The sequence below is a fragment of the Antechinus flavipes genome, chromosome 5 (assembly GCF_016432865.1).
Source record: "Antechinus flavipes isolate AdamAnt ecotype Samford, QLD, Australia chromosome 5, AdamAnt_v2, whole genome shotgun sequence".
NCBI lineage: Eukaryota > Metazoa > Chordata > Mammalia > Dasyuromorphia > Dasyuridae > Antechinus > Antechinus flavipes.
The window spans coordinates 164045433-164066975 of record NC_067402.1 but is presented as its reverse complement, the minus strand read 5'-3'; the positions used below and the strand labels follow the sequence as shown (position 1 = coordinate 164066975).

The 21543-nt window shown below is 36.7% G+C and overlaps 1 protein-coding gene across 1 annotated transcript in view; it reads left to right on the top strand.

Moving 5' to 3' along the window:
* Positions 1 to 21543, top strand: part of PROSER2 (proline and serine rich 2) — a 68449-nt gene that overhangs the window by 13437 nt on the left and 33469 nt on the right. Inside the window, 1 exon segment of the mRNA XM_051963283.1 lies at positions 11826 to 12044. Coding sequence (XP_051819243.1) covers positions 11907 to 12044 — 138 coding nt within the window. The 5' untranslated portion in view covers positions 11826 to 11906.

Here is a 21543-nt window from a genome sequence, read left to right as displayed (position 1 = left end):
TATGGTATTCACTGTCATCAGCAATGGGAAGAGATCACCAGAGAAATGCTGGAAAACCTGTTCCATTTTTGCGTATATTTATTGTTGTCCTTCTGGTTTCATTTCTAAATACTCTTATGAGGATCTGGCTTTGTTGGATCCTAAGCCAAGCTTCCCATACACTTGTTTTCGTCTCCACTGCTTTTTGAAAAGGTGGGGCAGGGTTGAAATTTACACCAATGGAGGCAGTACTTAAATCGATGAGCTCACTCATTCATTGAGAACTGGGCCAAGATAGTAAGAGGCCTCCTGAGGCAGAATGTTTCCCTTAGAGTAAACCATTATATGGTGGAGTTTTAAGAGAAAGTTGCATAGAGAAGATGAGACCTGAAGAAAAAAGGTACTATTGAAGGTATTTTGTTCTTTCTGTTCTTTTGGATACTTTCCTCTACATTTTGGAAAATGGAAAAAGTGCCAGCTGTGACATGGCCATGACACTACAGGTAAGTTGAAATTTCAGAAAAAGTTTAGAAAATTTTCCAGTTCTATAGTTATCAAGATGTTAGTGGTTTTTTTCTTTTCTTGAATTGAGACAAAATTCTTCAAAAAATGAATTGTGACAGCAGAAGTGATTTTTGTGTTTTCTTAGCTATGTCAGTTCTGTATATATATCAGAGAAACATGGAGTTTAGCAAATCCTCTATAAAATTAGGAATTGAATCTTAAATGGGAATGGAAATAGAAAAGTGTTCAAGTTTCAAATAAACACAGGTGGGATCAACTAAAGTAAAATCTCATTCATTTTATTAAAAAAATATATTTTCTAGAAAAAATGGAAACTGAAAAGTCACCTTGAATTTTTGTGATGTTTTTCTATATTCAAATAATAGGAAATATTTAGCATGTCAATGTTTCTCTTCTCTTTTTTTAAACTAATGAATTAGGATATGCCCAAAAAGGGCTCATAAGGATAATTCATCAATTAACTTTTATTTTACAAACTTGGCATTTTTGTTAAAAGTAAAGAATCATGTAAGAATTGAAAGTACCACAATTAGAACCATAACAAAAACAGAGTTTAAGGAGAGCCCTGCCTTAAGTAAGTTCTTGTTTCACTACTACTGAAGCTGTCACATGAGCAAAATTAACATTAAAGAAAATTATTTCACTATTTCCTCCCACACCCTTATGTACTTTGAAAAGAAAATCACTAATAATAAAGAACCATAACCACGCTGAAACTATCCTCATTGTAAAGTACTTTCACATTTAAGATATGAGATTAAGACTTACATTGTCATGTAACTGTTATCTTTTAGAAGCTATTTTGATGGAACCCTCCAGTAACTACTAGACATTCTTTTTTTAAAATTTTAAAATTTTTAATTGTTTATTTTCTGATTGTACATATCTAATCTGTATCAAATGGTTTGCTGTCTTGGGAAAGGAGCAGGTAATGGAGGGAGAAAAAAATTTGGAACTCAAAATCTTACAAAAATGAATGTTGAAAATTATCTTTACACATAATTGGAAAAATAAAAAATATTCATAAAATTCCTAAGTTCTTGTATGAAATCTTTCCTAAAATGCCTAAAAGGATAAAAAGAAAAAAAAAAAAGGATAAAAAGAAGAAAGGATGATAAAAATCAAATAGGCAGCAGATGAAGACAGTTATAAAACTTTACAGTAGAAAAGGATGTTTAAAACCATCTAATTTGACTGAGCCCCTTACAAATAAAGAAACTAAGGCAAAAGTGACTTGCCCCAAGTAAAATGATTTAAAGGAAGGGCCAATACTCTGAGAATGATACTACCCTGGACAATGTCCTTTTAATTACAAGCATAATCACTCAATTCCAGTTTGCTGGCCATATTTATGTAATATTCTTATATTATAAGGTGATTTCACTTTTTTAAAAAATATGATTCTTACAAAAATCCTGTGAAACAGATAGTGTGTGTTAGTATCCCTATATCTCAAATAATAAAAGAGGAGCTCAGAAAAATTCGTCCTTGGATAAGTTACCCATCTACTAAGGGGCAGTCAGACATTGAACCTCTGATTTCAGTTCCAATGCTTTTTTCCACTGTACCACACAGCTTCTATAATTTATAGCTTGAAATGGAAAAGGGGGAACTTTTCCAGAAACTGTTCAAATTTCCATTCCTTCTTTACTTGGTCTGTCTCTGCCTTCTCTGTCTTTAGTACAAACATTATTACTTTCTTCCTATCATGTGCCAAGACTGAGGGCATAAGGCTATGTGGCAAATGCTAGACTATGAACAGCAGAGACTAAAAGTCGGAATCCCTAAACCCTGACCTGTACTAACATTTCTGAAGTTCTGTTGTGGAGAATAAACACTGGTCACGATTAAATTACACTCTGTTTTCTAAGTGCTAGCCTAGACACCTGGGGCCTACTTTGTTCCAAGTCACCCGGATTAAGACAAATTATCTTTTCTATCAGTCAATCCAACTAAACACTAATTTACGGGTACCATGATAGATATCTTTAAGTGTCTGAAGTGTCTGTCACATGAAAGAGGGATTAGATTTGCTCTTCTTGGCTTCAAGAGGGCAGAATTAGAACAAAGGTACAAGTCTGCAAAAGACTTCATTCAAGAAGGAAAATTCCTAATAATTAGAGCTCTCTGGAAGTGGAAGAGAGTTATATATGGCTATATGGGGAGTTCCTGAGTTTCCCCTAAGCAAAGATATACCAACAAAGGCCATGTAACCATATTTTTGATACAATGGGTTCAGTTATGATACAGAATTTGTTCAGTTATGGATTGGACTAGATTCAGGGTTCTTTTTTTTTTTTTTAAACTTATTCCCCACCTTCACAATTACTGGCAAAGACAATTTTTAAAACGTATTTAAAAATAAATTTGAGTTTCAAATTTTCTCTCTCCTTCATCTTCCCCCTTTTTGAGATGGTAAGCAATTTGATATAGGTTATATATGCTCAATCATATAAAACATATTACCATATTAATCATGTTATAAAAGAAGACAAAGACTCAAAGGAAAAAAACCACACACAAAAAATGAAAAATATATGATTCAATCTGTATTTAAACTCCATCAGTTCTTTCTTTGGAAGTAGATAACATTTTCCATCATAAGTCCTTTGGAATTGGCTTAGGTCATTGGATTGCTGAGAATAGCTAAGTCATTCATACTTGATCATCTTACAGTATTTGTATTATTGTGTACAATGTTCTCATTCTGCTTACTTCTTTTTGCATCAGTTCATATAAGTATTTCCAGGTTCTTCTAAAATCCTCCTGCTCATCATTTCTTATAGCACAATAATACTGCATTACAATCATATCCTACAACTCATTCAGCCCCTCCCCAATTGATAGGCATCCCCTCAAATTTCTAATTCTTTGATACTATAAAAAGAGCTGCTATAAATATTTTTGTGCAGATAAGTCCTTCCCCTTCCTCCATTTTTTTGGTAGAACAGCGATTCTTAATTGGCAGTCTATGTGCCCGCAAGATCTGTGTGGATAGATTTCAAAGGGCCCATGAACTTGGATGGGAAAACAATTATATCTTCATTTTATTAACCTGTTACTAAAATATAGATAGCATTTCATGAAGTTATGAATTTAAAAGATTATTCTGAGAAGGGTTCTATAGGCTTTATCAGACTATCAAAAGGGTCTCAGATGCAGAAATGGTTAAGAATGGCTAGCTTAGCTGGTGTCTAAAATTCCTTCCAGCTGTGATTTTGTGAAAGTGGCTGTAACTTTATTTAGCTGGTCTGTGGGTAAACTCAACGTAGGTCTTGCTGGCTAGCAGTTTTCCCTCCATGCATAAAAACTAAGAATACAACATACATAATGAAAGCTGCTCCCTGAAAGAAAAATCTTGTCTTTTCACACAAGTCTTTTTCTGGTGGTGTGAGTTGAATACAAATCATAGAATGTCTAAAGAATCTGTTTGATTGTTTTGAGTTGAAGGTAACTTGGTGGACAAAGGGGAGGGAGCTGTAGTGTGTGGAATTAGGATTACTATTCAAAGTCATTGTTGAACCTCTCTGGTTTAATGCAATGAAAAGAGCATCTGGATTTTAGTTAGAGGACTGAGTGAGGATCCTAGTTCTGCCATTTATTATCTCTGAGTAAATCACTTAAACTCTGTGGGTCTAATTTCCTTATCTTTGAAATTGGGAGCAGGGTGTTCCTTGCTACGTCCTAGGATCTTTTTTTTTTTTTTTTTCTTTTGAGGTTTACTATATCACATATTTTTTTCTCTCAGTCAAATCTCTCCATAGAATGGGTCAAGTCATGCTATCCTTGGCTGAATAGGCAAAATTTTAATTCAGTGGAAATTTGCCTTCATTGTTCTTTCCTTTTAAGTTATTTACCCTGGGTACTCCCATCATCTAAATGTGTCTTCCCTGTTCTAGCTGGGCAGAATTTATAAATGGTATGGCTTCCTCCTCCCCAGAAGCTGAAGATCCTGCAGGCTTTATCTTCAGTCAGGATCTCTGTGCCTTCCAAAGTACCAAGTGGATAATCTGCTAAGTAATTTTCTACCAGGCCCTTGTTGGGAAAAGTAGGTGGCACCATAGTGCATAGAGTGCCAGGCCTGGAGTCAGAAAGACTCATCTTCCTCAGACACTTTGTAGCTATGTGCCCTGGGCAAGTCATTTAACTCTGAGTGCCTCAGTTTCCTCATCTGTAAAATGAGCGGGAGAAGGAAACGGCAAAACACTCCAGTATCTCTGCCAAGAAAACCCCAAAAGGAGAATCAGATACAAGTGAACAACAATGCCATGACCTTGTATCAGTGAAAAGAAGGTTCCTCCTCCCAAACTGTTCTCAACTAACACAACCAGAGAGAGATACTTCAATCCCTTAGATTACCAACTCCATAGAATTTTTCTTTCCCCGCTTTAACACGGAAATATGAATACAAATATAAATTTCTAGTACATCTAGGTTAATTCCCCTCCCACCAATTTTTTTTGGTAGAAGTCTTTAGTAGAAGTTTTTTTGGAAGTCTGTAGGCCCCCAAGATCTATGTGAATAGATTTCAAAGTTCCCATGAACTTGGATGGGAAAAAAAAAATCACATCTTCATTTTTATTAACCTCTGACTGAAACATGCATTTCATGAAGTTATGAATTTAAGCAACAAAGATTCTTCTGAGAAGGGGTGCAGAAGACAGACAGGAAGCTGTGTCATTTTGTGTATTCACACTACTACTCCACAAACCTTTTTGCTTAAGTTTTGTTGATTCTAGCTAGGTGGCCCATTGGATAGAGTGCTGAGCCTGGAGTGGGGAAGATAAGACATATATGGCCTCAAACATTTGCTAGCTCATCTGATCTTGTACAAGTCATTGAGTCTGGTTCCTCCCTTCCTTGATCTACGTTTTTGTTTCAGTTGTTTCAGAATCTCCATGACTCTCTTTGGGGTTTTCTTGGCAAAGATATTGGCTATTTCTTTCTCCAGCTCATTTTACAGATAAAGAAACTGAGGCAAATAGGGTTAAGTGACTTGCTTAAGATCACCTAGATGCCCCCAGAGGTAAAATGAAGATTATAATATAATAATAAATAATAATATAACCTTCCAGGTTATTGTGAGGATCAAATGAGATATTTGAAATGCACTTATAACAGTGTCTAGCACAGCATTAGTCAATAATGGTCAATAAGTATTGGTTAAGCACTACATATGTCAGGCACTGTGCCAAGCCATTGGGACACAATATGAAAAAAAAAGGAAGACAGTCCCTCTGGTCAAGGAGTATTCGGTTTCATGGAAAAAAGACCGTACAGAAAGGCGGGAAAAAAGGAGGGGGGAAGGTACCTGTGAGGAAAGGGACATGATGTTGGTGATGTTACAGGATAGTGCAGCTAGACAAGAAAAAAGATTCCTGAACTGGATGTTCATGGTGTTGAGGTGGAGTATCAAGACTAGTGGGATCTTCCCAAGAATGAGTTTCCTAGAGTATGGTAGACAAGTCGGAGAATCCCAGAATAGTGCAGTCAGGTGAAAAATGTAAGAATATAATAGACACTATATAAATGCTAGCTATTATTATTCTTTATTAAATTTCCTACAACAGTGACAAATCTCTTCTGGAATCTTCAAGTCTCACTCTGTGCACTCATAAAAACATTCACTTTGTCTCCTACTTAATTGAGAAGTGTGAATGGGGGGGAAGTACATTTATTATGCGCTTACTATGTGCCAGGCACTGATCTAAGCATTGGGGGTAAAAATAAAAGCAAACAAGGTAGTATCTGTCCTACTCCCTGTCCTTTCCCTACTCCCCCACAAGTAGTTTACATCCTGATATGGGCAGACTGTGCCTATAGATGAACTCAAGGGAATGAAAGAGGGAATGGAGACGAGGGAGTGATTTGGAGCTAGCCAGGAAGAGTGGCCTAATTCTGAGGAGAAATTACAGGAGGGAATGAGAACTTTATCAGTTCCCATCTTCCACACTTTATATTTCTATTTTTCTATTTATCTTCCTATGTCACAGGAAAGAATGACTATATTCCTTGCTACAGCTGACTCCTCTCCTCCCATATGCCTTTGATCCTATCCCTGCCTTCCTTCTCCTTGCTTCATCAATCACACCCAGGTTCTATGCCAAATAGTGGAGATTAAAAACAAAAACAAAAACAAAACAAAAAAAAACAACAACCAAAAAAAACCTTACCTCAAGAAACATTCTAATGTATTGGTTCATATATAGATTTCAGAAGGTCTGTGAACTTGGAAAGAGAAGAAGGATCATAAATACCTCTTTATTTTTACTAACCTCTAAGTGAAATTTGTTTTTTTTTTTTCAATTATTTAAAAACATCTTGAGAAAGGATTAGTAGGCTTCACAAACTGTCCATGACACACAGAATAAAAAGTTGAGACTGTCCTGTTCTGGTGTAAGTTATTAGAGTATGGAATAGGATGAAAACAGCTATCGGGAAAGATCCTGGAAAGGATGAGTTAAAACTTCACAATTATACAGAGAAGTAAGGGAAGGAATCTACCTTTTTGCATTTGATTGTGAGGTTTTATGCCCTAATGTATGGTCAGTTTTTATGTCGGTGCCATGTACTGCCAAGAAAAAGGTGTATTCCTTTCTGTTCCTATTCAATTTTTTCCAGAGGTTTATCATATTTAGGTTTTTTAGGATACTATTAACCTCCCTAGTTTCTTTCTTGTTTATTTTCTGATTAGATTTGTCTGATTCTGAGAGGGAAAGATTGAGGTCTTTCATTAGAATAGTTTTGCTGCCTATTTCTTGCTGTAACTGGCTTAAAAGCTTCTCTAGGTATTTGCCTGCTCTACTACTTGGTACATACACATTTAGTATTGTTAGTACTTTATTATTTACTATACTCTATATCAAGATGTACTTTTCCTCCTTATCTCTTTTAATAATATCTTTTTACTTTTGTTTTATCTGAGATCAAAATTGCTATCCCTGTTTTTTTTACTTCAGCTGAAGTATAATAAATTCCAATCTTTTACCTTTACACTGTATGTGTCTCTCTGTGTCAAATGTGTTTCTTGTAACAGCATATTGTAGGATTCTGTTTTTTTAATCCACTCTGCTATTTGCTTCCATTTTATGGGAGAGTTCATTCCATTCACATTAACAGTTATGATTACTAGCTCTATATTTCTGAAGAAATGAAGCTAAAGGTACCGTGAAACATTTTTCTGTGTGAAGAATCACTTGTGCATGAGCTCATCTTTGGCAAAAAACCAAAACAAACCAAAATAAACAAACAAACAAACAAAAAAAACCCAACAGTTGTAGCATTAGGAATTTGATAAAGCAAAAAGTTTTTCCTTCCCATGGCTAAATGTATTTTTACATTTATTAAGCATTTACTGGTTGTCAAGTACTCTACTAAATGCTGGGGATATAGATTTTTAAAATATATAGTCTATGCCCTCAAGGAGCTTAGATTTTAACAAGACAATATATCCAAGAGAGTGTGGACTAGCCTGGAAGTATTTGTTCTGAGGAAGTGGAAATGGTAGAGGGAGGAGGTACACACTTGGTGGCAGGCAGCTGTCCTAAGATGGAAGGCTGAATGGGAGGTGAAGATGAAGCATAGTATTACTTCTGCAGCCAGACAATTGTTGGATAAATGGACTATTTTGTACACACTATCACCAAACAACTAGGTTGGGGCCTAGAGTGTTACTTCACAGAGTGGATGAACTTCTTCTGTTACAGGGACCTGGATTTGAGAAGATCTGGTGAAATAGTCTAACTGTTAGATCTACTGTGGAGGGTACCATCTACATCGATAAGAGCAGGTCAAGGGTGACAGAGAGTGAGTAGGATGTCCTGGATCAAATAATCAGAGGAATGGCTACTTTCCATGTTAGACAACGACTTACCTAAAAGCTACCAGGGCCTCTGGAAAAGCAGTCAGGGCTGCTCTGAGCCTTGAGCTAGAAGTTGGGACTGAGGAGGTCATATCATGAAATGATCAACAATATCTCCCAAACCGAGAAGAGATAATAGGAAACCTAGCATGGCCCCTCTTAACCATTGGAAACTTTATAAATCCATCCTCCAGATTGAAGATTAGCAATGGATCTGTCGTGTGTGTAATTGAAATCCCCCCCATCCTCTGCCTTCCCTTGAAGTAGACATCCCCTTTGGTCCAAGGATTCCTCACTATTGCTTTGAGTATGAGAACTACCCTAGAGTTTCTAAAGCTACTCAGTTGAGGAAGGAACATGGTTTCTTTGCATATTTTAGCTTGCCCCGAGTCCTTTGTGGGGAGGGAAGAATATAGCTGTAATTCTTTTGCCTACTTGTGAGCTGATAGTTCAAAAAGTCTCTCTATTAATAATGAAAGCTCACATTTATCTATGACTTTAAGATTTACAAAATAAACACTAAACATTTATTGAGAAACTACTATGAGCCAGGCTCTGTACTAAGTGCTGAAGGATACAAAAACAATTTTCTTGACCCCATATTTTGCAGCAAGCTAATATTGTCCATGGGGCTTTCTTGGCAAAAATAACAGAATGTTCATCATTTCCTTGACTGATTAAATCAAACAGAGGCCAGACAAACTCCAGCTCAGAACTCTATCCACAGAATACTAGCTGCCTCACAAAGTACTTTACATAGAGTAAATTTTTTTGATCTTCACAACAATCCTAGTAGGTAGGAACAGGTAACAGAAAAGGGGCAGAAGGGTGGTAAGATACTTGCCTAGGATCACAGAGAAAGCAATTTCAGCAGAATTCAAATTTAGACCTTAAAAATTCTCTAGGCACAACTTCACACTGACTCTCTGTCAAAATGGGGCTACATTAATGCGAAGTTTTGTTTTAGTGTGTTTAGGTATGTTATTCTTGAGGTAAGTTGTTCTTAAGGTTGTATAGGTTTATCCGATCTCAAGAGTCTCGTAGAAGGTGTGATAGGCTACTTGGCACAGCATCATATCAACAAGTATGTGATTAATAGGACTTTCCTCATGGAACAAATACAGAGTGAATTTCTATAGAGTCATGGCCATTTTTGCCCAGTGTTTTGTTACCTCTGCTGATCTTGGGAGAGGCTTTGCTAAGGGCACTTGATTTCCTGTTGCTCAGGAGCTTAAGCCGGGCTGTCTGCCAAAATAGTCAGAAGAATACACAGGAGTGAGTTTACCGGGACAACTCAGTTGCCTTGTTCCTTGCATTCCTTGTTGAAGTTCCCTACCCCCACCTCTCATACTTTGGTGCTATCCTAAAGAAGCTAACACTCCGATCTCTAAAGAAATCTGAAATCACCTTTTAGCTGCTAAGCCTCAGTTGGCAGCTCCAAGATCTTGCTAGCTGACAACACACAGTCTTTTGCATGAGTTTGGGCTTATAAATGGACAGAGGGGGGGATTTTTCATGATGCTTCAATGTCTGAGGCAAAGGGAAAAAAAGATTGTTAGTTAAATAATAAGGTATAGAAAACCTGAGACCACCATTGATTAAAGCGCTAGCTTTGCAACGGAGATAGTCAAGAATTCCTCTTGAAGAGAATAGGAAAAAATGGTATAAAGCATCATATCTGCAGGACTATTGGATTCAAAAGAAATTTCTTAAAGATTTGATCACAAAACTGGATTCTAACTTGCAGATTTAGCATTTTGAATCCTTCTACCTCTTCTGTTTTAAATTCAGTAGCTCTGGTTTAGTGACTTTTCTTTTACCCCCTTAACTTGAAGGATTATTAATGCTATTCTGTCTGGGATATTGTGGGTGGAATCCAACTGCTACAGAATGATGTAAGAGAAAGCAAATTCAATTCATCTTTCAAGCATTAACTCCTATTCCATGCAGAGCATTGTGCTAAAGTGATTGTGTTATCACTAGGAGAGTTTTGGTTTTTTTTCCCCCAAAGTTTAGATAACTCCCATTCTCTGGGAGTTTAGTATAGGAATAAGCCGACAAGATAACTATAATATATAGTGTGAATGATTAAGTGCATTAAGGAGAGATAAAACATGATAGTCAGCAATGTGGTACAGTGAATAGAGGGCTGAGTCTGGAATCAAGAAGAATCATTTTTATGAGTTCAAATTTGACCTCAGACAGTTACTAGCTATGTGACCTTGGGAAAATCACTCAATCCTGTTTGCCTCAGTTTCCTCGTCTGTAAAATGAGCTAGAGAAGAAAATGGCAAATGTTTTCTGTATGTCTCCCTAGAAAAATCCAAATAGAGTCTCAGAGAGTTGGAAACAAACTGAAAACAACAAAACAAGGTGGAAAGTAATTACCAACATGGGAACAGGGAAAGATGGAGGAATAGTGAAAGATGCAAAGATCAGATTGACCTCAAGTAACAAAGTACACTAGATTGAGAATACTAATTGAGAATCAGGAGACTCAATTTCTGGACTGGTTTCTGATATCAACTTATTATGTGACCTTGGATTAGACTTAACCTTTCTATTCCCATTGCGCTCAAGTATTTTCCAGATAGAAAAATCTTTAAAATGGGATATCTTAGTTTAATAGGAAAACAATAGAGACTTTGGGTGGAACTGGAAAAGATTAGGGGAGAGAATTAGGGGAGGAACTGTCATTTTAAAGAAATGAATATTTAATTGTTATTTTTAGTTAACCCAGGTACTTTAAATGATACTGTTCTAGAGTTAGTAATCTTTGAAATTAAAAACAGAACAGAATGGTAGGACAAGTAAAGATGATATTAGAATTGGTTCTAATCAAATTCTTATTAATAAAATAGCTTTAGAGCCAGGTATAATGTCTAAGATCTAGTTATTTATGTCGGGGGGTGGGGGGTGGGGGGAGGTAAGGTCCATGAATTTTTACTTTAGTTTTTTATTAACTGTATTTCAATTAATTTGGTTTCCTTTGTAAGCCTCTGCATTTGATTTTATGCAGTTAAAAGCATTATTCTGAGAAGGGATCCATGGTCTTCACCATGCCAAAGGAGTTGATGACTCAAAAAAATTAAGAACTCTTGATTTAGAGCAACAATGAAAGAGAGGAAAATATAGAAGTGTGAGAGCAGAAGAAGGTGTCCAAGGTGTCCAAATTTGGTTTCACTGCATTTTCACCACTAAAAGAGCCTTCGTTCTACTTACTTAATCGGCTCCCATATGTACTTTGGGTTACTAAGTCATCATGCACATTGTTGACAGAACCAGGACTCGGGTTTCTCATTTACTTGTTTTGATCTAATGGTCAACTTATTCACATATACTTCCTGAATAAGGTGACCTCCTGCTGGCACTTTCATTTTGTAGGTCGAAAGTTGATTTAAGATTTAGGTCATGCTTACATTGCGTGTAATTTTTTTTTTTTTTTTTTTTTTAATTTTAGAGATGATCCTCCACTCCGGGATTCAGTGCTGGCTTCTTTGCTCATTGTGTGATCAAGCAGGCCGCTGAGCTTCCTGTGGGGATGCCCAGACATCATCTGACATCAGACTGTTTGGAAATGGACTCTGACATGTCACCCAGCTACAGGCACAGTGACTTAAGCAGAGATGGGAGTCTGGACAGCAGAAGGAGCAGTTCTCGGTCCAGAAGTTTTACCTTGGTGAGTGATGGCAGTGCCTAATGTTTGCATGTATGTGTGAATGCACACATGTGTGCATGGAGATGTAAATCCTCCCTAATTAAATTTTTTAATTAAATAGTTTTTTCTTTGGGTTTCTTAGAATCTATGGTTGGATTTTCTAGTTGAACCTTTCTCCTTTCAGGACCCATTCCTTAGGGCAAGGGTGGAGCTGAAAAGGGGATGGTGTGAGTTCCCTCCTGCCTGTCTGGGTCATTGGACAGGATCAGCATGTGACTGCTGCTAAATACAAAGCCCTAAATAAAGTAGTGTAGTTAACCCAACACTGCCACCAGGTACCTACAGCTAACTGCCCTCAGAGAAGATGTAACCTTCTCTGAAAAAAATTCTATTTTAAGACCTGGGATATAAGAGGAAAAAAAAATACAAAAAGGCAGAAGTCTTTGCTTTCTCAGCAAAAAGAAAAAAAAAAGTTGGTAAAAGATACAAAACTCAATGTTTGGTATTATTAAGTATTAAAATTCTTTTGAGTCAAACATGATTTAGTTAACCTTGAATTCACATTAAAAGATGTTTCAAACAAGGCTAAAATTATAGGAGAACTCATGGGATGTGGGTATGTGATACAGAATATTGCAAGTATGTATACTTGAGGAGAAGCACATAAATCCCCTATGCCTCAGTCTGCTATAGGTTGTCTCCTTATCAGTTTTTTCTCCCTCCCTTCAAAGGTAGTCTAATATGTCTGTTTTAGAGAACGCTTGTAAATTTCCAAAAATTATAAAAACTTTCTAACTGGCTCAGCCTTTACTCTAAAGGAAACCAGGTAAAACTCCTTTCCCATGGATTAGTTTACCCTCTCAATCTCAAACCACAAATTATAGGCTTAGTCAAAATTCAGCAATGGTCATGCAATTTATTAGAAGTATCAAGTAGTACAGTAAATGCTTGCTGGGGCTCCTAGCCAGAGTCACCTCTGTGCTCTGGGAGAAGAGGGGCAAAAGTTATGGATTGACCTTCAGGTTTCCCATCCACTGGTTTCTCCTGGTCTCAGTTCCAGTTTCTTCCTGCCATGTCCTAGTCCCTCTCCTCTAGCTCTCTGCTCCACATGCTGATCTTAGACCTCATTTTCACCCCTCTGCATTCCCTTTCTGCTACACTGAAACTGGGAGGAGAGCAGTCCTCTGTCAAGGTCACTGGAAGTCCCAAACAAATGGAGGTCTCCTCGGGATGGACAGTAACAAAGAGTCTGAGGATTTTCTCTCCCCCAAAGTTCTTCCAAAGCTCCCGTGAACCCTGGAAAGTTACCCAGCTTCCTCTGATCCTCAGTCTCAGCAACCTAAGCTTACACTAACAACACTAAGATAGAGAATCACTCCTTTATGCAAACACCCCTCCCCTTGGCCCAAACAAACTTCACGGTATTAACCAGTTCCAAATTCCCATGATGTTTTCTGTGTGTCTCTTAGTGCATACGCATAGACAAAGTAGAACGTCTTCTCCCCAAGGAGTTGAGAAACTTTGAGAGAGTAGCAAACATGGACTTAGGCAGAAACGAGCACATTTAATAGTTGGTGAACTGAATGTCCGATTTTTAATAGCTGTTGAACTGAATTTTGCTCTGCTTGGAAGGATAAGGTTCGACATTCAGGAAATTAGCCCGTAGTGTCGCCAGATCTCTGAAGTTCACCCACCCTGCCTCCATCTTCCTATTTCTTCTAATGGGGGTCCCAATTCAGTTCCCTCTTCCTAAGAATTCCGAGACCTGGGTTTAACTTGTCATGCTGCAGAGCAGCAGATGTATAGGAAGTCTAGAGTTCATATAGTGAGGAAATGTCACTATTTCTCCGGTCTTCATAGAAACATAGAGCCGAAACGAGTGCAAGGAATAATGTTGTCATTATAAAGTAATCATTAAATTAAAAAAAAAAAAAAAAAAAAAGAAACATAGAGCCAATGGAGATTTTCAATAGGACTGCTCCCTTATGCTAGAACTCTTTTTTCTGTTTCCTTTTTAGAGATATTTCACTAAAAATAAAGAATATTTGTGTAGTCCGAGCAAATCTGCTTAATCCCTGGGACTCCATTTTCTTATCTTCAGTCTAAGGACTTAGCATTGGATAAGCTCCAAACCCCTTTCCATCTTATGGGCTGGAATCATGGGAAGGCTTCACTGAGTAGGTGGACCCCAAGTGGCCTTTCTCAGGGATGCACAGGCTATGCAAAGATAGAGAGGCACAGTTGAGATCTTTACTTAGGGGTTTCAGCAGGAGCTAATCTGTAGAAGCTGAAAGCCATGTGGCCCAGTCTGAGAAGGTCAGGGAGGGAGAGGTACTAAAGGTTTGAAAGATAAATTGGGAAAGGATTGTAAATAACAGATTTAGACGTTTTTAGACTTTATCCTCTGGGCATTGGGATGGGAATCATTGAAATTTGGGAAGTAGTTTCATGAAAAAAAAAATTTAACTCTCTCTTTTTTTTTTTAAGTTGGTCTTCCTGCCTCATCTTTCCTTACTACAATTTATTTTTCACTTGGTTTGCTACAATCATCTCCCTAAAATTGCAGGTCTGACCGTAACATACACACACACACACACACACACACACACACACACACACACACACCCATTAAACTCCCAGAGGCTCCTAATCATTTCCAGGATCAAATAGATAATCCTCTATTTGGCTTTTAAAGCTCTTCAAAACCTGGTTCCCTCCTACTTTTTCCAGTCTTCTATACCTCGGTCTCATGAAACCTACTCAGGGATTTGTGTTTTTTTTCTTTTTTTCTCCCACTATATATCACCCAAATCCCTGCTGTCCTTCTTGCCTAGAATGCCTTCACCAGCTTCCTTGAAACCTCCTACTCTTGCTACTCTTTTGGCACACTTTGTCTTAGTGCCTATGGGTTACTCACTTGTAGAAGTGTTTTTGGCCTTGCTGGTTGGAAAGTAAGTCCTTCTTCAAATCTTGGACCTAATAAGAGATGATGAAAACATCTTTTCTTAGCATAAAGGTGAGATACTCTGGAAGTAGTATTGTTTACACCATTAAACTTCGTTTTGTAGGTCAGTTCTATTTAATTCTTTATTACAGGAAAGGGTCCAATAGGGGTATGTTGGGGAAATGATTAAAATTTTAAAAATCAATGCATTTTTCTTTTTTACATTAAAGAAGTAATTTATTTTGGCTTCATTGGCTGATAGGAGTTCCTAGAAGTATCGACTATATTTCTCTTTTTGGTCACTGCTGAACTTCAAGAATTTTGACTCACTGTTTCACCCTCTGAACAACCCACTATCTCCTCAAACTCTTATAATCTGACTTCTGCATCAGTCAATAAGCGTTCAGTAGTGAGCTTATTATGGGCCAGGCACTGTACCAAGTGCTGATGATTCAAAGAAAAGCTAAAGCCCTAAAAGTACACACATTCTAATGGGTGAAACATCATGTCAATGATTGTGTACATGTTCATGATGTATACACTGTAAATGGGAGGTCAGCTCACAGGGGAAAAACTAGCAGTGGATGGAGCTAGGAAAGGTGAAGAAACAAGCAAAGAGACTATTGAACACAATGAAGTTTAAGAAGGTAGGAAGGAATCAACCAAAGGGCTTTGTATTGAACCAGTGGAATTTATTGAGTAGGGAAGAGTTGTGGTCAGACCTGCACTTTAGAAAGTTTTGGCAACTTTGGCAACTAAATGGAAGATGGACTAGACTAAAGAGATGCTTAAGGCAAGGAAACTAACCAGAAGGCTACTATAGAAGTCCAAGTGAGGTGATAAAGTTGGTGGCTTTATGAGAAGAAAGAAGGGGAATATAAATGAGAAATGTTGTAAAGGCAGAAATGAAAAGACTTGGCAACATTGGATATTTGGGGTGAGTGATAATGAAGACTTAAGGATGACAAGATCTGTGAGCTTAGGCGACTGGGAGGATGGTGGTATGGTGGACAGTAGTCAGGAAACTAGGAAGAGGAGAGGCTTGGGTTCTATTTTGTACAGGTTGAGTTTAAGACTTTTGTAGGACATCCAATTTAAAATATATAATTATAAATTATAAGAGACTGAGAATCAGAAGAGAGGGTAGCTTGGATAAGTAGATCTGAGAATTATATGCATGGAGATAATTACATTTAAGGCAAACATTTCAAGGTTGGGATTTTTGGGAGGTTATCTGTTTATTGTTGCTGTTCTTAAGTTAGTAGGTATTTGCATATAACTGGATATTCTGATAAGGTTACAGAGTTTGATTTAAAATCTTGAAATTACTACTTTTCTGCCAAAGAACACAAATGCATTTCAAGTATGTCTCCTACTGTGGTAGAAGCAATGTCTTAACCTCTCGCCTCCATGCGAGTTTTTCCTTAAAAGATATTGAGGTGTTATGTGAAAGAAATCATTGCTCTTCTTGAAGAGGGTGAAAGATCCTAGTGGCCTTAATGACATATATACAAGTAAGTTGTTACCATGTACTCTGTGGCATCTGACCATGTTTTTAGATTGTGACTCAAGATGAGGGGGGGTGGGAATGAGAAGATGGGGTACCAGGCAAGGATAAAATCTGAAACAAGCTCAGAGCCATAAGAAGAAAGGAATTTCTAGCATGTTGCTTTAATAATCTAGGACTCAGTTCACTGGAAGAACAAGTTGTTATAATTACACATTATACAAGTATGAAAAGTGGGACTAGGGACTGTCCTGAATGTTCTCTGCATGTGAAGGGTTCAAGCGGAGGCCAACCTAAGGAAAGGCTATTTGGAGAAGTTTAATTGTCATTGGGTCAGTTAGTGATCAAGATGCGATAACTTTCTCCCTCCTCTGCTCAGTCTACTGATCTCTCTGGCTTCTTTTTAAAATCCAGCTAAAATCTTCCCTTCTACAGAAAGCTTTCTCAAACTCTTTAACTCTAGTGCTTTCCCATTTTTAATTATTTCCCATTTATCTTTTATATAGTTTGTTTTGAATCCATTTGTTTACATTTTGTCTCTCTCTTTAGATTGCAAGGTCTTTGATAGGAACTATGTTTGGCCCTTAAAAAAAAAAAATCCCTAGTATTTATATAGTACCTGGTATATAGTCAATGCTTAATGAATGTTGATCTATTAATTTATTGATATTTAACCTCTAGTTTTTGAATCTTAGCCGCCTCATTGTGAGTTAATATTCCTGCCTAACACTTGGTATCACCTGTCCCCTGAATGGCAACTGCCTTAGAACAAAGGGCCAGGTAGGTGCATGCTGTGGACAGAAAGGTGTCCTTGGCCTTAATAGTTGGCAAATGTTTCTTTCTGCTTTAATTATGCCTGAGATGGTTTTATTGAACGAATGAATGATTTTGGCCCTGGTTTGTGTTGAGTGTGCAGTTGCATATATCACCTGATTCTTTCTCTTTTTCTAACCACATGAATTGAAACCTCCTACCTAGAATTTTTTAACCACGTGAATTTGTAACCTCCCAGCTAGAAATAGTCCTTTGAATAAAATTTTTATGAATCTTAAGGGGAAAAAAAGGATTGAAACATTTTTTGAAACTTAAATGAATCCTCCAAACAAAGAACTCAAACAATGTTATTTTCGGTGGTTTAATTAGTGGAGATCAGTATGGCTGATTCAAGCAAAGGAGCTTGGCTAAGGAATCAACCTTGGGTATATTCCATGCCTATCTTTGCTGATTACTCTTCATCTACTATTGATAAGCCCAGAACAATTAACACAGTGGTTCTCAGACTTTTTAGTCTCAGCAACATTCTTAAAAATTGAGGACACCAGCACTTCCAATAACTTTTATTTGTGTAGGTTATATCTATTAATATTTACCATATTAAAAATTAAATTATTTTAGTATACATATGAAAATAGTTTTGAACTTGTGGACCCCCTTAAAAGCGTCTTGGGAATCTTTGGATCACACTTTGAAAACTACTATTTTACAACATTTAACATGAAGGAATAGAATATGGTAACATCTGAAATCTAGAAATCTTAAATTTAGAGAGGCAGAAACTAAGGTATTTAAAGGTCAGCATGATTTGTTCCAAACTCACTCAAAGGGTCATTGTTAAAAACAAAAAGAGAATGAAGTAAACCTTTCGTCATCTAATATTCAATGAATCAATGAACAGACCAACTTCTGTTATGAAATAGCTTAAAAACATCCATAGTATGATTTTTATCATTACTTTACATTTCAGCAATAAAATCTGAGATTCATAAAATTGGAATTGATTTGCTATATCACTGAGCTCAATTACAGTTGTCAAATCAACTTGGTGGGCTCTTATACACACCTTGGAAACACATCTTCTCATAATTTGTAATACCATCTGTTTCTTTTATTTTTATTTTATTTGGGAAATTTTTAATTCATTTTTCAGCTTAAATATGAAATGAGAAAATTTAAAACAGAACATTTCCATGTACATAGCAGAACAGAAAACGATAAATTTCCATCTCAAAAAAAATCTCATATAACAAATATTATATACTGTTTTCAAAGCTACCCAGATTTTCTTTGCTTCCTTGTTTGTTTTCTTTTGTTCTCTGCTGTGTATATTTTAATTTTATTTTTCCCCTCCCTCTACCCTAAAGAAGATTATAATTAAATGCATTATGTTCTATACATCTACTTATCTATGTTCCTATCATCTATCTACATATATGGTATATACACACATTATATATATTCATATATACACATATATATTATTTATATATACATAGATATCTATAAACATATCTATATTTAATCTATACACATAAATAACTCTTGTAAGACCATACTATACATTTCCACGTCATCTCTTTCTCTGCAGCTACAACATCTTCTCATGGATACACTTGTAACCTCCAAAGTCGTTTTTCCAATTGTAATCTCTCTCCTACACTCCCAGGTCAAGTAGTGTCTTTGGGCTGAGTTTCCTCCTTTCCAAAATGAAAAGATTGGATTCAATGGCCACTGTGATCCTTTTATCCTACAGTTTTGCATCTCACACTGCTTGCTGGATCCCTCTACCTGAAATCTAAATGTCAGTGTGTTCAAAGTCTTCCTCTCCTTAATGTGCTTTTTCTTTGTAACTTTCCTATTTCTACTGGGGGTACTACCATTCTCCATATTTCCCAGGTTCAGAATTAGTTGCCAAGTCCCATTAATTCATTCTCTGTAAGTGAAGAAATGGACGCTCAAGAGAGTTATTTGCTCAAAGTCAAAGTGTGAGTCTGGTAGAAGAGATTGGAAGGGGAGAGTAGGGAACTTGACCAAAAGTGCCATTTGTCTCTCAATCTTCCTGATTTTCGTTATTTCAACCTTTTTTTCCCTTCTTAGCAACAGCAATTAAGGTGAATATAAGTACCTGTTTCTTTTTGGATTTCCTCCTTTTTAAAAATTACCAGTATTTGAATGTGTCTTGGAAACTATTACTAACTACATATTTTTAGTGTGTTCTAAATACATTAAAATGAAAAATCATTAAATTTAAAAAAACTTCTTTTAAAATGTTTTACATTTTTGAAAGAGAGAAGTATAATGAATAAAGGGCTGGATGTGAATTGGAAGGAAGCCAGACAGACCTGTATTCATGTCCTGCCACTGAAATATACTTTTTGGATGCCCTTGGATAGGTCACTTAAATAGGCCATTTTCTGAAACAGTAAGTTGCACAGAAAATGCTAATCTACTTTGGTATAAGGAAATTCCTCATCTGAGAGTGACATTATAGATCCATTCCTAATCTCCCATTTTATAGTCAAAATATGACTTGACCCTAAGATCAGTCAGCTTTTTAGTGTGAGAATAACTTAGTGAGAATAAGAATGTTTTTGATGATTCATGAAGTCAAGTCAAGTTTCTGGTAAGATTAGAGTTGGGTTTTCCTATTAATATATTATCATAATGACTTGTGTTGCAGGCTTCCTCATTTTTCCTGGATGGCAGCTTTCCAGTTGGCCAGACCAGATAGCTGGTTCTTTGTTTATGGGTGAGCAGAGAGAGTAGAGGGAGAAAGGTCTGCCAGGGAAGGATAGACTCCACTTCACCTTATCTTAGTTTTATGCTGCTTTAAAAAAATTCCTGGGTCTGGGGTGGGATAAGTCAGAGTCTATTGCATAAAGTGCTTTCTAAGGATTCATTTTTGTTTGTTAGCAGGTAGGCAGGGCTTTGTTCAGCCTTCAATAGGGCAGCATTCTATCTGTCATTACCAAAGAATAAATGGCCATTTCCAGTGACATAGCCTTCCTGGCAAACTGACAGCACCCGTAGGAGATAGACTATGGAGATAATGTTTCTGAGATGTGTGAGAATGCCCACCCAGATGAGCTGAGAACTTGAAATTTTGTTCTCAAAGCTCATAAGGCAAAATACCTTCTACCTTTATGATTCTCAGATTCTATCAGTAACGTTATTAAGAAGCAGCAACACTTCATAAACTGTCTCCCCTACCTTTGAAGTATTCTTATATCTCTATCCCATCCCACCCCCCTATTGTTCAATACATGGACCTTGATTTCCTTGCTATTCCTTCAAGACACTATCTCCCAATTCCAAGCATTTCCACTGACTATCCCTGATGCTTAGAATGCTCCCACTCCTCATCTCAAGTCCCAGCTAAAATCCTACCTTCTTCAGGAACCTTTCCTAGTCTCCCTTAATTCTATTCTAATACCTTCCTTCTGTTGATTATTTTCTATATAGAAAGGACACATAATTATTTGCATATAGTCTCATTAAACTGAACTCCTTGAAAACAGGAAATTTTCATTCTTCTTTCTTTTTTCCCTTTTTCTTTTTTTCTTTCTTTCTTCTTTCTCCAGTGTACAGTGCCTGGCATTTAATAAATGTTTATTGACTGCAGGGCTTAGCTGCAATTTATCTTTTTTGAAAATTATTGAAGATATTCTCAAGGAAGTTTCTTTAGGAGGTGAGCTTATCTTTTTTTAGTTTATTTGGGACAAACTTAGAACACATAATGGGACACTTTTAATACCTCAGTTTCTGCATTTCCAGATTTAAACTATATTTGCTACCTTCCTTCATATGGATGTTATAAAGGCAAGAGATTATATGTGATGTGCTTTTCCTTTTTTTTCATAGAAAGGTAGTAATTTCAAAGTTTGTAGTCAAATTCTGTTTTGATCATATTATCCAAGCACCTAGTAACTCTTTAGAGCAGAACTGATAAAAAAGATAACTTCCCAAAACATCAAGGCTTTGAATAGTTGCCTTAAATATTAAAACAAGAATAGCTTTTTATACATTATAATCGGAAATGTCACTCAGAACCTGCTGTGGTTTAAAAGTGTTTCACATGCATTTGGTTTTCACAGCAATCCAAAAAATTAGGTACAGATTAGCTTCCTTTTACAGCTGAGGAAACTGAGCTTCAGGGAAGTAAAGTGATTTGCCTAAGGTTACATGTTATTAAGAAGTGCCAGAATTTGAAGCAAGAACTTCAGACTCCAATTGACCTCCACAACTCAGTTTTTTCTAAGGCTCCACAAAGCACCTGCCATCTTCTAAACTCT